The sequence below is a fragment of the Aedes albopictus genome, chromosome 2 (assembly GCF_035046485.1).
Source record: "Aedes albopictus strain Foshan chromosome 2, AalbF5, whole genome shotgun sequence".
In the NCBI taxonomy this organism is placed as follows: Eukaryota; Metazoa; Arthropoda; class Insecta; order Diptera; family Culicidae; genus Aedes; species Aedes albopictus.
The window spans coordinates 293,606,528-293,623,118 of record NC_085137.1 but is presented as its reverse complement, the minus strand read 5'-3'; the positions used below and the strand labels follow the sequence as shown (position 1 = coordinate 293,623,118).

At 36.7% G+C, this 16,591-nt stretch overlaps 1 protein-coding gene across 4 annotated transcripts in view; it reads left to right on the top strand.

Annotated features, from left to right (window-relative positions):
- LOC115265104 (TBC1 domain family member 31) overlaps positions 1-16,335 on the top strand; it is a 48,166-nt gene extending 31,831 nt beyond the window's left edge. The window contains exons 6-11 of one of the 4 annotated variants that reach the window (XR_009997786.1): positions 1,421-2,531; positions 10,908-11,110; positions 11,668-11,856; positions 13,254-13,358; positions 15,768-16,049; positions 16,135-16,335. Coding sequence is in view for 3 of the 4 variants with exons in the window: in XM_062852088.1 (XP_062708072.1) it covers positions 1,421-2,531; positions 10,908-11,110; positions 11,668-11,856; positions 13,254-13,358; positions 15,768-15,833 (1,674 nt within the window). In the remaining variant the exon portion in view is untranslated. Of the gene's footprint in view, positions 1-1,420; positions 2,532-10,907; positions 11,111-11,667; positions 11,857-13,253; positions 13,359-15,767 lie in introns of all 4 variants that reach the window. The other 3 variants (XM_062852088.1, XM_029869337.2, XM_062852087.1) reach the window with 3 other exon arrangements.
- The last annotated feature ends 256 nt before the right edge of the window (positions 16,336-16,591 follow it).

Below are 16,591 nucleotides of genomic sequence, written 5' to 3'. Positions count from 1 at the left end.
ATACTTCTAAACTTTTTAAGATTTTTGACCAAGTGTATCATAATAAATATTTCGACCGTTTGTCAATCGATTTGGGTTCTCTTGGCACCAAATGAAAGCTACATCACCCTAGTAGATCGCCCAGAAATTTTATTTCGATTGCACATTTGGTTACAGAGATATCTTTCGAAGAGTACTTCGGATTTATACAACTAAACCTTTTGAGATTTTTGACCAAAAGTATCATAATAAATATCATAGCCGTCTGTCAACCGATTTCGGTTATCCTGGCACCAAATAAAAGCTACAACATTCTAGTAGAGCCCTATACAATTTCATTAGGATTGGACGTTTGGTTACCGAGATATCTTTCAAAGAGTACTTGGGAGTAATACAGGTTAACTCTTTGAGAGATTTTTGGCCAAGGGTACCATAATAAATATCTCAGCCGTCTGTCAACCGTTTTGGGTTCTCGAAGCCCCAAATGAAAGCTACAATATGCTTGTATAAGGCCCTGCAATTTTATTTCGATTCGGCATTTGATTACTGAGATATCTTACGAAGAGTATTTCAATAAATTCTTTTTTTTTATTATATTCACTTGTTATCTTGCATTTGTTTTTGACCAGTCTATTTTTAAATAAATGATGCTGACCTCATACAAAGTGTATACTAGCAGGTTATTGTTTTCAACAAAACTATAAATAACAAATTACAAATACACAGGAATTTTATGGAAACTAACAATATGTTAAATGAAAGCTTTGAAGAACCAGACAGCCAAAATAACTAGCTAATGCCAAAACTGGTTAACTTAGTAGATATATCATTTTTGTCGTTTTTACACCATAACCATGAATACCAAGTACTTCGGAGCTAATTTAATTGACTGATTAAGATATATTGTATCTCGCTGATTTTCTTACCCATTTGTTAATCGATTCAAGATCTCTTGGCAGTTAATAAAAGATAAAAAATTCCAGAATATGTAAGCTATTTTTTAAACATTCCATACAAGACTCTAGGAAGTGTCTGGCATTTCTGGTAGTTTAGTCCATGGTCCATGATGCTATTTTGGAAACCAATGCACTAGATGCCAAATCCACAATATTTTCTAGAACTTTTGGTAAATTACACAAAACAAATATGTTAAATACAAATAATACAACAATAATTTTAATAAGTGTAAGAAGGGTTCTGTTCACCATAGGTGGATTAAATCGGGTTTTGTAGTTGTTTCAAGTTAGGCTGATTTTTTTCCTTGATCGTTAACAACTTCTACAGTCAATATTGCTACTTCTTATTTGTGTATCATTTCGGGTATAAAATAGCGTAACATGTATTCTTTTATCTTATTTTAAAAGGCAGCATCAAGATTAGTTCGACGTATCGGTTTTATTTCAACCAATTTAATCGGCTGTGTTTTCCGGGTTCATTACAGATATCGAAAACACTCGCTAAAAACAGGCTGCTGCCGATATTGAAAGAGTTCGGCGAATATCCGGAAAAGCATCGGACGACCATTTGGCGCACTCTGCTCGAGCTGCCACATAATGTCGATTGCTTCAATGCGTTGCTTCTGCAGGGACACCACTCTTGTGTGGCGGATTACGATCGCAAATTTTCCACTTTCGGTGGACGGATGGTTCGGAACATGAAAAAAATCGTGTCCTGCTTGGCTCACTGGTCAGCGGTTTTTGCACAGTGTGATTTCGTGCCGTTTTTCGTTCATCCATTCGTTCGACTATATCAGAATGACTCGCTTACGTGTTTCGAAACGGTTGCTACGGTGTTTCTAAACCACTGTCAGTTGTGGTTCGAGTTCGCTCCACTGGAACCGTTTAATTATTTGGGTATGATAGAGAACATTCTCTGCGAGTACGAGCCGAAGCTGATGAATTTTTATCGTTCGCGCCATATATCTTCCCGAATCTATGGCCTGACGTTGATGGAGACGGCTTTCGCGGGAAACTTCGATGCCAATCAATGGGTCCGTCTATGGGACCACATGCTATCGAACGAACCATGGTTCATGCTATTTTTTATTGTTGCTTACAACGCTGCCCACAGAACGACTATCATGAATTGCTTGAATGAAAAGGATGTTGAAGGATTTTTTCACGAGCCATCGCTGATAGACATCAACAGACTGCTGAAAAGGACATACGATTTGGCCGAACGATGTGCCGAGGGCATCCATCCGGCGTACTACATGAAATCGTTCGTATCACTTAACGGCGCAGCGGTTTGCAACACTACTGCCAACGAGACCAAGTGCTCTAATTTAGAGAGACGCTATAAACCGACGCAATGTTATGAACCCAATCAACTGCGAAATCGTGATGAGGAGAGCCCGGCCAGAAGCACGTATAGCAAATTCAGCAACTTTCCCAAACAGCTGGTCGATATTAGAACTGGCGAGATGAATTGCTTGAAAGCCGAACAGCAGCGATTGGAAGCAAAAATAGTGGAAATGGAAAAGCTCGAGCACATGTTGAAGGGCCGAATGGTGGAAAATCTGCTTCAAGAAGAGCACGATAAACGGATGAAAGGTAAGATTTGTGATGATTTATCTTTTGACTTCCTGGATAGTAGGATTATTACAACGAGATGGTGTACCGTAATCGGGAGTCAAATTGAACGCTTTTTAAGTTGTAATTATTATTTTGCTAACCAAATGGCCTCACTCTCATAACAGCGCCATCTTTGCTGGGTTTCCTATTCACATAGGACTGTAATGAGAGTAGGGCAGTAATTGCCTTTTCCAATTAGTTTTGATGTGCCGGAGTAGTCGTTGGCATAGTTTGAGTGTGCTGTACCAGGCGGGAAACCAAATTTGTAGGCCCATACAAAAATGTTTCACAATCATTGACAATTACCAGGGGCATTCTAACAAAGTTCCTAAACGTAATTTTGGAAAAATATAAAGACATCTCCAATGGATTACTTCAATTCCATGATCAAAATTTTAGATGCTTTATCAAATAAAACAAAATTAGTTTTATACAGTGTATCAAACAATTGTCCATACAGCAATTTTTTTGTCAAAATAATTTTTCATTCAAATGTTATTAACTTTTTTATGCGTCAATCAAAAACGCTAAAAATTTGACCAATCATGAATCATATATTCAAGCTCCATTGGTAAAATTTTGAGCGAGATCGAATAAGTTTTCTGAAAGTTATAGAACTTTTAGTGAAACTTATTATATTTTTGAACACATTTTTAAAACATTATATCTCAGTATGTACCCGATGAAATTTTTTCAATTTTTTTTGTGTTACATCTCATACCTAAGGCTTTCGTATGCAGCTTTGTTTAGGGTTTTATATTCACTACAAAAAATATGAAAAATGTGCTTATGTAGCTGACGATGTTTTAAAATTTACCATATTTTGCACATATAATCTGCCAAACGTTTTCCACCAATAAAAGTACATTAACTGAACGAAAAATCCATAGGACCTACTCTTCATATGTAGCTTAGTAGGTCCTGTATACAAATATTACATTAAGAGAGTTTAAAAAAGTTGAAAACACTTGGCACTTTTATTGATCAAAATATGATAAATTTCCAAATGACACTCTGAACATATACAGATTTTTCATATTTTTTGTAGTGAATATAAAACCTCAAACAAAGCTGCATATGAAAGCCTTAGGTATAAGCTGTAACACAAAAAAAGATTGAAAAAGTTTCATCCAATACATATTAAGATATAATGTTTTAAAAATGTGTTCAAAAATCTTATAAGTTTTACTAAAAGTTCTATAACTTTCAGAAAACTTATCCGATCTCGCTCAAAGTTTTACCAATGGAGCTTTAATATATGGGTTATACATGGTCAAAATTTCAGCGTTTTTGATTGACGAATAAAAAAGTTATAAACATTTAAATGGAAAATTATTTTGACCAAAAAATTGCTGTACGGACAATTGTTTGATACACTGTATTTAATATTGCACATTTCTCACCCCACTGGACTCCTTTCGCAGTTTACCAACTTGACGCTTGACGAATATTCTATATATTCTATAGTTATATTTCTTCTATGTAGTTTATTGTCGTAGCAATAAACTTCATTTTGCATAATTAATGTTTACAACATATTTAAATAATATGCTAGCACTCTCTCAAATTTATAAATGGTCATCTGACATAACATATAATATCCATTGGATTTACAGGGACAAACTAAACTTCGAGCTCTAAATCCAAGAAATCATCAAGGGTCTTCTTCAGGGTGTATTCCCAGATTTCCTCTAAGGATCTTTTCTGATATTGTTCTTAAGATCTTTGTGAATAAACTTTCATCTTTTTTTCTTTTTTCATCTTTTCATCTTAAAAATTCTCGAGTAATTTGTTTCGTAATGCCTCAAATTTTTCTATAAAAAATCTTTAAAAAATATCGAAAGAAAATTCTCGAAAGAGTCTCTGACAAAACTATAAGAATTTATAGTTACAAAGACGTGCACCCTAGCTGTATAACAAGCGCGCACGGCTTCGGAATTAAGGGGACAAATGCACTGTAGTTACGCGCATATGTACGATTGATCTTTTGAATATAAGTTTCTCAAAAAATGAAAAATAAAATTTGATTTTAGGAATTTCATAACAAACGTTTCTTAGATCATTTGAAAAAAAAACTGCTGCGGCACCATGGAAGGAATTTATAAAAATGCATATAAATTCCTGTGAAAATTATTGGTAAAAGCTTTGGAGAAATACCCTGTGGAATCTTTGAAGGAATTCATCAATAAATAACTGGAGAAATACCTGAAGAAATCCCAGAAAACATCCTGGAGGGATTATAAACAAGCTAGAAAATCTTAATGCAACATTGTCTTTCAGGAAGTTTCCCAGATTTTTTTTATTAGTATAACTGCGGAGGAGGTATTTACTGTTTGTACAGGCTTCTCCCCATGTGTTCCTCTGGACATTTTATTCAGTATTTCCATAAGGCTCATTTTTGGCCATATCAGAACCACTCTCATAGACTTCGTCCATACAAATTTTTCGAAATTAGCATGAAGCTTAGACTTTGACCAGGCCACCCCCCGCCCCTAAGAGTCTACATAGTTTATGGACGGTTAATTTCTAAGAAATACCCTCACAATGTCCTACTCAAATTCATGCTCATTATTTTAAGAATTCTTCGAAAAAGTTTGCATCAAGTACTGTATATAAAAACTTCAGAATTTTTTTCCGTTTAATTCAAGTTTATAGGATTTTTTAGGGATACCTCAATTTTATTAGTAGTTTTTTTTAAATTTTTTTCCTATGTTTTCTTTGCTAGAAATTTCGTCACAAATCTTTTGGTATATTTTCCTGAATGACGGATTCCGACCTTGGTTCTGACAGATTTCTCCAAGAACGCTCTGTACAGATATTTTACTAAAAATTCTTGAAGGAATATTTTTGAAAAAAAAAACATGAAATAGAGTTGCAGAAAGATCGAAACATTTAAGATCCTCTCCTCTCCTCTCTCCTCTTCTTGGCGTAACGTTCTCACTGGGACAAAGCCTGCTTCTCAGCTTAGTGTTCTATGAGCACTTCCACAGTTATTAACTGAGAGCTTCCTCTGCCAATGACCATTTTGCATGTGTATATCGTGTGGCAGGCACGAAGATACTCTATGCCCAAGGAAGTCAAGGAAATTTCCTTTACGAAAAGATCCTGGACCGACCGGGAATCGAACCCGTCACCCTCAGCATGGTCATGCTGAATACCCGTGCGTTTACCGCCTCGGCTATATGGGCCCTATGAAACATTTAAGATGAGCTGCGTTAATTTACGAAGCAACAGTTCAGCTCCCACCCAGCACTTAAATAGTCCATTTTACATACACTATTATAGACTGTTCAAATTTATTGTTTATTAAGGTGGTTCAAAAAATCGTTTTTGCTCCACACCACTTATTTGATTCGTAACTAGATTCTATGCATTCTCCCAAATTTTCAGCTGAATTGGTTGAAAATTGAGAGTGCACAAGCCCTTCAAAGATTGTATGGGAATCACTATGGGAAAACGACGTTTTTCATTCAATTGACCGTAGCATTTCCCCAAGTGCCCTAGAGTGTCATTCACAATACGCGCGACGTGAGACGAAACATAACACTTATAGTTCTTACAATCGTCAAGATATTAAAATTTACCTTTCGTCGACCGGTTTCGGGCGCGATGTCGCCCATCAACAGGACAATGTCCGACAGTCGGACATTGTCCTGTTGATGGGCGACATCGCGCCCGAAACCGGTCGACGAAAGGTAAATTTTAATATCTTGACGATTGTAAGAACTATAAGTATTATGTTTCGTCTCACGTCGCGCGTATTGTGAATGTCGTTACTGTTCTTACGTTGGCATAAATCACGAAAATTTGATAGTGCCCTAGAGTGTTTAAAAAAAAGACACGGACAACGTCTTCAGCTTTCGGCTGTACAGACTGTATTAAACTTAACACTAGACAACGGACAAACGGAGCATGCACCAGTGGAAACGGGGAAGAAACTATTCTCACGAAAAGTTTCAACGCCCGAAGCGGGAATCGAACCCTCACCCCATAGCATGGTGCGATTATAAGCTTGGTGACCCTAACCGCACGGCTACGAGGCTCCACTGTTGTGTTAGTTGACCCTTGGTACTCATAGGCTACTCAATCAGCTACAACTTTGCTGAAGACCACATTCAAATCGGACGTCTCAGTAATTAGTTATTGAATTTTATCCAACTGGAGAAACTTTAGGAGTGATCGTTCAGCTTCTCAGCAGGCAACATTGCTGCACATGGGGCCAAAGATAGCACACAGATATCATGGCTACTATGTTTCAAGGCAAATAGGGCACTGCATGAAAGTCCCTCCCTCTCTCTCACTCTTACAGAAATTTTGTAAACAACAATGCCAAGAAACGTTAAAATCCCATACAAAATCAAAATAATGCAGTGCCCTATTGCAGTGATGCCCATCGAATAGTGTAACCATCATGACCAAAGATTTTCATTCTGGCTGAAAATCGATAACTAATAAATGAGGCGTCCGATTTGAATGCCTTCTTCGGCAAAGTTGTAGCTGATAGAGTAGCCTTCTAGTACCAAGAGTCAACTAACACTCTAGGGCACTTGGGGAAATGCTACGGTCAATTGAATGAAAAACGTCGTTTTCCCAATTCCCATACAAACTTTGAAGGGCTTGTGCACTCTCAATTTTCAACCAAATCAGCTCAATTTTTGTGAGAAGGATAAGAATCTACCCAAGTAACCAGTAAGCATTTAAAATAGCATTCCTTCAGCATTATAGTAGCCTTTACAACAAGGCGTTTAATGCTAATTATCCGTATATGCGCCTAAAGTGCTACCTCACAGCAGGTTTTGGCAAAATAACGGGCTGTCTTAGTGCTATCCCTTCAGGAACGTCGTGACGAAATGTCAAAGAAGCGTAACGCCTCGTCGAGCAAAAAAAAAAACAAAAATAGATTGACGTCTGCTTCTTGTTCTCTCAGCCTGCTTCCCCGCTTCATCGTCTTCCATATTCCAGCCGGTGCTAGGTTGTACTTTTTTGCTGATTTTTGTAGTGATGCAGGTTTGAACTTACGATCCGGAGATTTATGAATCATATCTGCTTCTGATTCTGTTGCTCCTGATCCACGATGCTAAAGCTGTTCCGGTGGCGTGCGTTGATTTAATCGCCAATATAAAGAATGATTCGATAACTGATTCAGATTCAACATCCAATACTTTTTTTCTTTTAGATATGTATTTCATTGTGGTAGAGCATTACGATCCCTTCTTTCAAATATCTGTGGAATATGATTATTTCTTCCTTCTTTCAAACAATCCTATGATCCACCAAAGCATCCACCTATCCGGCACACATTTTCCGACGAATTGATAAATAATTGGTGAATTATTGGTGGACAAGTTCCCAATCCAATCCAGCAGTAATGTTTTCTTTTGTGCTTTTGGATGAGTAGGGAATAATGAAGAAACAAATAAGATGCACAAATTTGTAAACAGAAGCATAGGCTCTGTAAGAGAGAGACAATATGTGTTGCCAAATGCGTAACATATCTCCCAACCTTTTTGCTCCTAGCATTTAAAGAGCAGCTGAAAAGCATTCTGTATGCTCCCAAGTGAAACCACTTCAAGCAGTTGAAATGCTAATAACAGCCAAAAGCTTTTGTGCAGCACAGCTTATGCTAATTCAAGGCAGCTATGCATTTGAACTGCTTATGTAGGGCAGCAAGCAGTTTAAGTCAGGCTTGGCATTAGTCGTGAAGTTCACAAGCATGCTAGGGTTTTGCCCATGTGATGCGACACCAATGAAAGCGATGGTAGCAACCAAGCATCACCAACCCAAAGCACATCGACACGACATAGATACCATAGGTAACCATAACGACTTTTTTCCATATTCAACCATCACCCGTCTAGACCGTCGCTCGTTTGACCGTCAATGATTGAATCTGTACGTCTTGAAATTCTAGGTTTGATTTGATGCCGTTTGTAGAGTTGATATGATTTATAATTAGCATTATTTCAGATATTCAAATATTGCACAAACATCTATTCGCAACGTATGGTTTCTATTGTGGAATTTCAAAGCGTTGGGAGCATTTTTCAGTACGGAATGCTAAACTGGGATTCTTTTCGACAGTCAAAAATGTTTACATAGCAAGTATATGGCTTATTATACATTCGGTTTACTCTCCCTCCATCGCGTATTGTAACTAATGTGTGGCTTGGGGCCGGATCGTCCGGGACCATAATCTCCCGGTTTTGATGAAGCAGGCTTAAGACGAAACAACGTCCAAAATTTTGGATGCCTCATTAGTTCAATGTTCCTTTTCTTATGGCTTTGGATCTGTAATGAAAAAAAAAAAAATCGTCACAAAGACCTTGACCATAATGGGCTGGAACGATTTTATACTGTGCCATTAGCCTGTAACTCAAACAAATGAGCAGGACTCATCACTACGTAATTGTGTAGTTATGGGAAAGCCTTCTTTTTATAATTGTTTAATGATATTTTATCACATTTCGTTACTGAGCACAGAACGCAGTTCCAAATATGTTATTAAGGACAAGGTATTTGGAGTACATTGCTCAACATTTCTAGAGCACCGTTTTTTTAGAACCGTTGAACGGATTTGGATGAAAATGCATCACGCTAATTGTTCAGTGGTTGTCAACAGCGTGATGCATTTTAATCCAAATCCGTTCAACGGTTCTAAAAAACGGTGCTCTAGAAATTTTGAGCAATGTACTCCAAATACTTTGTCCTTAAACTAGGTGTCTAATCGAATAGACACCACACACTGCTACCGTACTGTCGCGACCGTCATGACCATCGATTCAATAGGCCGAGAACACCGAACGTCACTCAAAACAAAATCGTGATTGTTGAAGTCCCCGAGGTAACGACGCAACCGACAAACAATTCTCGGATACTTATTCAAAACGACGTATCAACATAGGATATGCGTATATTATACGTCGTTTTGAAAAAGTATCCGAGAATTTGTTTTTTCATCTTGACTACGTTGTACGGCGATTTGACGAGCCTATTGCGATTGTGTGGCAGTGAAGACGAATACATGCTCAGGTCGGTTAGAAAGTGAGCACTAACGGTGATCAATGCCAAGCCTGGTTTAAGTGCGTAATACGGGCTGATACACGGCTTATTTAAATGCTTAGTGGTTCCCTGGGTAGTTACTATGGATGCAGTGCCAAAAAGCTACAAGAAAGTGAACAGCCATAATTATGGTTGCAAAGTCATCATTATTTGTTTTGTTGGCTTGATAATCAACAATGGGGGGTGCTAGCCAGAGAGGGGCAGTGAAAACTGTACGAGAAATCGTTTTTAATCTGCCAAACACGCACAGCGCAAGTGAACCAAGTGCATTCCAACAAACACTGAGGTGAGTTAGAATATCATAAGATTTAATCAGCTTGTTTCATAAGTAGCGTTTGGTGTTGTGTGTAAAGTGTGGCTCGACAATCCAGAGGTCATTAGTTCGATATCGAGCTGACAGAATTGTTTTTTTTATATATTTTCGAATCGCATAAGATGCTAAATTGCGTCGCAATAGTGCACGCGGTGCATCGCATAAGATATCGCTTCAAGTCATATAGCGTTATTATTGTTCCGTCAATGCACGTATAGCGCCTCCACTTTTGTACGCATAAGGCACTTTTGCTGCATCTTATGCGATGTAACTTTAACCCATAAAAGCACGTATAACATGAACATAAACTTCATTATACGTGCAAATTGGTTGTCTGGGTAGTATTAGACCATCAAGCCCGTCTCCAAAAAACATTGACATAAAACAACCTTAATAGCTTCGTTTTTTTTGGAAGAAAAAGTTTTCCCTTGCATAACAAATTTTAGCCCATCCTTATTTTTTTCTCAATTTTCTTCAGAATTTAATTTTTTTACGATGAAAATGAATATCTTGCGGCACGCAGTCTCCTCATAAAATCAAGTTCTGGCTCGCATAGACCGTTAAGCTGAGGACCACTGATTTAAAAGTATGGAGCCCTAAATTTAGAACTTTTAAAAGGATTTATTTGCAAGCTTTTTTCGATGTTTTATCAAATGAAAAACTACTTCCTCTAGTGAATTATTTTTTACAGGAACTCACTGAGGTATTCGTATATTTCAGATAATGTTTTGACCCAGTTTCGTCTCTTAGACCCAATCTTACCCATAACGACGCGACGGTAGTGATTATGCCAGCTACATATGCAAAGATTGGCACTTCATTAGTTTTAGCAACCCCGATATGCAGTTGGGGTGATGTACATCATTTTCATCTAGCAATTTTGTATTTTTTCCTGTTCTTGCTCAGGGGGTTACTTTAATGGACGATCTGTAGCATATATATATATGTAGCCAATGATGAAGGTAATTTAATTCCTGTTACAGAGGTAGAAAGGAAATATGAGGAAGCACTAACGAGCGAAGAGCAACGTATCGACATGCAACGAAGACTGCTGCTACTGCACAAGAGACAACTGCGAGAACGGGAAAATGAAGTTTTGACAGAGTCCAGAAATATGCTGCTGCGGAAAAGTGCTGCTGCACGAGAATGTGAGCTCGAAACTTTGCTGAAAACGCTGCAGCAAGAGGTAAGCTAATACCTTGATGGGGAGAAGAAAATTGGATAAGTAGGTATTTTTTCGCACATTTTACGATCCTTGAGTTGCGATTTCATGTCTCTGGAGAGTGATGATGCCGATATGTCGATAAGATCGTTATGTCTTATTTTTCATTTGTAATCCGTATGTAAGAATAAAAAAATGTAATTCTTAAATTTTACATCTGATGTAGCTTTGCAATTAGTCGGGATTCCTGTAACTCATTTAACTGAAACTGAACTGAAACTGAACTGAAACTGAACTGAAACTGAACTGAAACTGAACTGAAACTGAACTGAAACTGAACTGAAACTGAACTTGAAACTGAATTAAATAAACTAAACTCAAAGTTTCAATAATACAGGAAAACATGAATTTAATAAGTAAATAAACACATAAAAAATACAAAATAAGTTGTATACGATGTATTTATTAGCTACAAAATCGCAAAACTGAAAATAGATCACATGGGTTATTTATGCGACTACCAAAAGGGTAGTGCACTCATATACATGAGGAATCATAGAGTGCATTAATTCTAATTGCAGAGACATCGGGAGGAGATTGATCTCATGTTCGCTGAGGAGGACATGAAATTACGGGAAATGGAGCTGCAGGCTAAACGCTATGATACCAGCGCGAAATTAGTGGACGATCGATCTCTGGAGCAGCGATACCAGCATGCAATTCAACAGCTAGAGCACCAGAAGCAACGTTTTTACGAGGATATCGAACGGGTAATAAAGTTTATTCCGTTTCCTTTCATGTTTTCTCCCCTGGCCATATGCGGTTGATGTTATACAGTGAGACTGAAATATTTGTGAACGGTAGGTTACGGACATTGAATAATTCGTATTTTGTTTTTTGTAATATGTTGTGAACAACAAACATATGAATGGATAATTAAATGGATGCGTTTTCTTATTTACTTGCATTTTTTGATGAATTATCATGCCATTTTTTGTTATTTGCATTTCATCAAATTGTTGCTATAGAAGGCTGCCTATCAACATGTTCCGTGCACAACAAATTCCTTGCCCCAGTGTGATTTTTTCATTGGTCCTGTAGCATCCAGTCCGTTCTTCCCGTAAAGAGGGAAAGGATGACCCACGTTACAGCCTTAGGTCCTTGGCATATGGTACCCGAACATGCCTATTTTTTATATCTTGGATTATATGTATCAGCAGCATGGCGAGCGGCGTTTGAGCAGTGGCAAGCGTGTCCATCTTCAGTGTATAGCTGTAATATAATGGCCATGTCGTCATCCATCTAGTTTGAACCTAGGCTGATTTATTTCCGTTTCGATACCGATTTATTGGGACGGCCGATAAATGGTCTCTGCTGAAGACACCATAGGGCTACGAATTGATTCACGCTGTAGGGCATACAATTGAGCTAAGGCTCCTGAAATGGCACGTTTATGTCGTCCGCAATAACAAATAGTTAATCTATATCAATCTTTCAAATTAAGTAGTAGTTTAAAAGTTTCTTTTTTAAAATTTTGAACTAGGTATTTACTTCTTCTTCTTCTTTATTGCTCTACGTCCCCTCTGAGACTTGGCATGCCTCTCTCCAACTTAGTGTTCTTTTGAGCACTTCCACAGTTATTAATTGGAGGGCTTTCTTTGCCAGCCATTATTGCATGAATAGTATGATAGTATGAATAGTAGGTATATTGTGAGGCAAGCACAATGAAACACTATTAAAACGGGGTTAAATATGTTATTGCTACTTAGGGTCGATTTCTTCACCTCGGCTTAACCGGTAAGCCAGGCTTACCCATATAGTTAAACCAGGTTTAAGGCTTAAGTCAGGGTGAAGAAATCGGCCCTTAGACACTATAGTGTGTCATTGATCAATAATGACCTTTGCTATAAGGACATTAGAACTTAAGGCTGAAGTGAACTTTGGAGTTTATATAATAAGGGTTGATGGAAACACCAATGTCAATACTGTTAAAACATTTTAGGTTTAACAGATTGTTGAGCGTAGCTATTCATTACTGCTGATGTTCGAAGCATGGACAAACGTGAACTTTTTTATGAACCTTTTCCGCTGTAAAATGTATACATGATGGTTATGATCGCTTTAACTTCAATTTGATTTTTTTTTTGTTTTTGTGCCTTCATTGCAGGTATCTTATTATGATTCCACTGGACGTCCTGCAGCAAGTATGTACAATGAAGAACGAATAGAAGTAGATTACTGCCAAACAACTCCAAGACAGTCGCAGCTCAAGGTAATGTGTCATTTTTTCATTCAAAAGTCGGCACCAACATTTCAAAAGGGCGTAACTGCATTTTGAAACAAACCACTCTTTCACATCTGTGGGTCATATTTTAAGTTTCCCACGAAATTCACAAACATTACTAGACAGAGAAATTGCTCTTCTTTCCTATACTGGCGGTGATTTGCATGACAGCATTGAAATACGTTCCACAGATGTGAAAGAGGGGTTTGTTTCAAAATGCAGTTACGCCCTTTTGAAATGTTGGTGCCGAAGTGTGGTTTTATCATTTATTGATTTTTTTTTATTAAAACACCTTCAGACGATCAGAAATTTATATGTTTCGTCCCAAGTGTCGGATCACTTGGCGGTCTACGACAATGTTTTGCGGAACATCCTTAAATTGCAAAAGAGTAATTATGTGACTAAACTGAAAAATCCAAAGAATTTTTTACGCGATTCGTATAACGTAGCTTACATGTATCGGTGTAGTCGGCTTTTTTTGTGATTATTTTCAGTACCGTCAGGGTACCGTGATTTCGAGTGAAATTGATCACTTTTCACAGTTTTTGGCTATTAATTTTTGAATAGTTATCGATATGGTCAAACTCAATGCTTTAAAACAAGTACGACCACGGGTTTCGTCAGTCAACGAGGTTGAAACTTTTACTGCAAATCTTTTTATTGCAATGAAAATAATTTAAAATAAAAAATCAGAAATTTTAGTTTCGGGGTGAAATTGATCAGCCAGTGAAATGTCTTTGTAAGTACCGTAATCCGGGGTATCATTGATCAGCGGGGTAACATTGATCGGCTTGACCCACCTCATGAAATGGTCAAACAAGCCTTTTACATTGAATCAGTTTCTACTATGGAATGGTATATCGTAATCTGCTATCATTTAGCTATTAAATGACATGCAATTTATGAAAATTGAATTTCATAAACATTGAATTAAATCGATTTTTCCATAACTGTGTTTCGTAACGCAATGAGATACACTGTCAAACATTCATGCTTGGCGTGAATAATAGATATAATATGAGGTTCGAAATCACTGTTTTACTTGAATATGATATCCTAGAGTTGGATTTAATAAACGAAACTTTTATGAAAATGCTATTTTTCAGTAAAATTTACGATTTATTAAAAGTCGACTATCAATTCCTTAAGCCATTGCCTTCCTTTAGGCGTTATTCGTGGTTTAGAGGATTTTAATCCTAAAATAACTTAAAAAGTACATTATTTGAAAAAAATTAGACAACATATTCGAAATCAGCGACCCCGAATTTAGTAAGTAAGGGTATTTTCAACACAAATGAACATTGATCACTGACATGATCAATGTTACCCCAAATCAACACAATCAAAAATTAGATTGAAAAACCCTTTTAAACATGTTTTAAAGTTTTACAATTCTTTTTCGAGTAGCTTAACACAAACTCAGAGGGCCAGTACTTCTTTTAAAAATATAAAACATGTAACATTTGCTTTAACAAGAGAATTATTCAAGAAAGATCGAAAATTCTGATCAATGTTACCCCGGACTACGGTACTGAAAATAAATTTTTCATTTGAATTAATCACCCCAGAATGCGAAAAGCTTTGTAAAACTTATACAAGTTTAGTGAATTCTTAATTATTTAAGTTTAAAATTTGATAAATTTAAAGAAAACGCCTAAAAGTATGCAATTTTCATACTAAACCAACCATTACTTAAGCAAAAGTACAATTTTATGCATAAATATCAATATTTATAGAACTTTTGATGACGAAATCGGGTTTAGGGAACACTTGGCAGCTGTGAACATTCATTTGAATATTTATTCCATGTGCGATACAGCTACAGTAAGAAAAGTTTGAAAGTGTCTTTGAAATTCGCCAAACACGCAGTTTCGGAAAATATTTAATTTAAAACAGAAATATGTGACTAATTTGTTGTAAAACATGTAAACTCATCATTCAACAACCCTTGAGCCTGATGATGGTCATTCTCTACAAATTGTTTTAAGTTCAAAGCTTTTTTTTGACAAGTAAAAATTGCCCTCACGTCGATCAATTTCACCCGAAATCACGGTACCTACTTGAGTTCCAATAATTGCTCAATGTTATAAAAATAGTGGTTATTAGCATGAATATGTGCGTTTCTCTCCACACAGATATAATTCGGCACGCATTCTATTTAGTATCCGTGAGAAAAACATTGTATTTTTGCCAGTAAACTTTATTTCTCTAAGTTCTTAGTCATTTGTTCTTTCTAAATTATTTGGGCGATGTAAGGGGTCCTATTTTGGACACTTTTTTAAGTGCACAAAATAGTTAGGATCCCCTGCTCAAATGGTCGACCACACTTTAAATCTGTAATGACAATCAATGAAATACAAAGTAAATAATCATATATTTGTCCCATTTCTTTTACAGGATTACGAGCGAAAGATTAAACATCTGGAAACTCAATTAGAAACTCTTCTGCACTCCCAAGACTAAATGTAAGAAAAATTATTATCCAATTTGAAGCTACATATGTAAAACATACTTTTTGCAAACTATTTAGAAATATTTTTAGAGGTTTGCTAAATTTCAATAACGCTTTCCAATAAACAACCCTTTATCACTCACATCCACATACCACTACTGTTTGTTCACTGACACCTGTGAGAGGAAGCTTTCCTAGCACTGATCCCGTCGTCGGTAGAGCAGATGGTAATTTTAAAATTTGCATTACAAATCTGCCAAGTTGCACCACCGCTAGGGAAAACATGAAATCTAGGGTTTTGCATTGTTTTAGAATGGGCGACAGGGCCACCAACAAAACGAAGGAGTAAAAAGTGCCGTTCATTCGATACACTTCGTACGGTCACTAGCTGACAGGAGGGAACTATGACACTGTAGGTACATGAAGAAGCAGATGCAGTTGCATCAGAGGTTCTCGAGATATGCCAATCATGTGAGAATGTTTATGAATAAATAAATAAAACGAAATATATAAAGTAAAATAAAACTATTTCTTTAAAATCACTTCTTGAATCCGAAACTGCGTTTAATTTATTAAGATATGAAATATATAATATAAGACTGAAGTCACTTCATGCTTTAAGTTCTACGTCTTAACAATATGCAGGTGAATCAAGACATTTGCAATTTTAACCGATATTTGTTCGTTTATTTCAACCGGCAATGAAGTTTGAATCTAATCAAAATTTGTTAAAACCAAACCATGAATGTTTGTTGAAACAACTACCAGA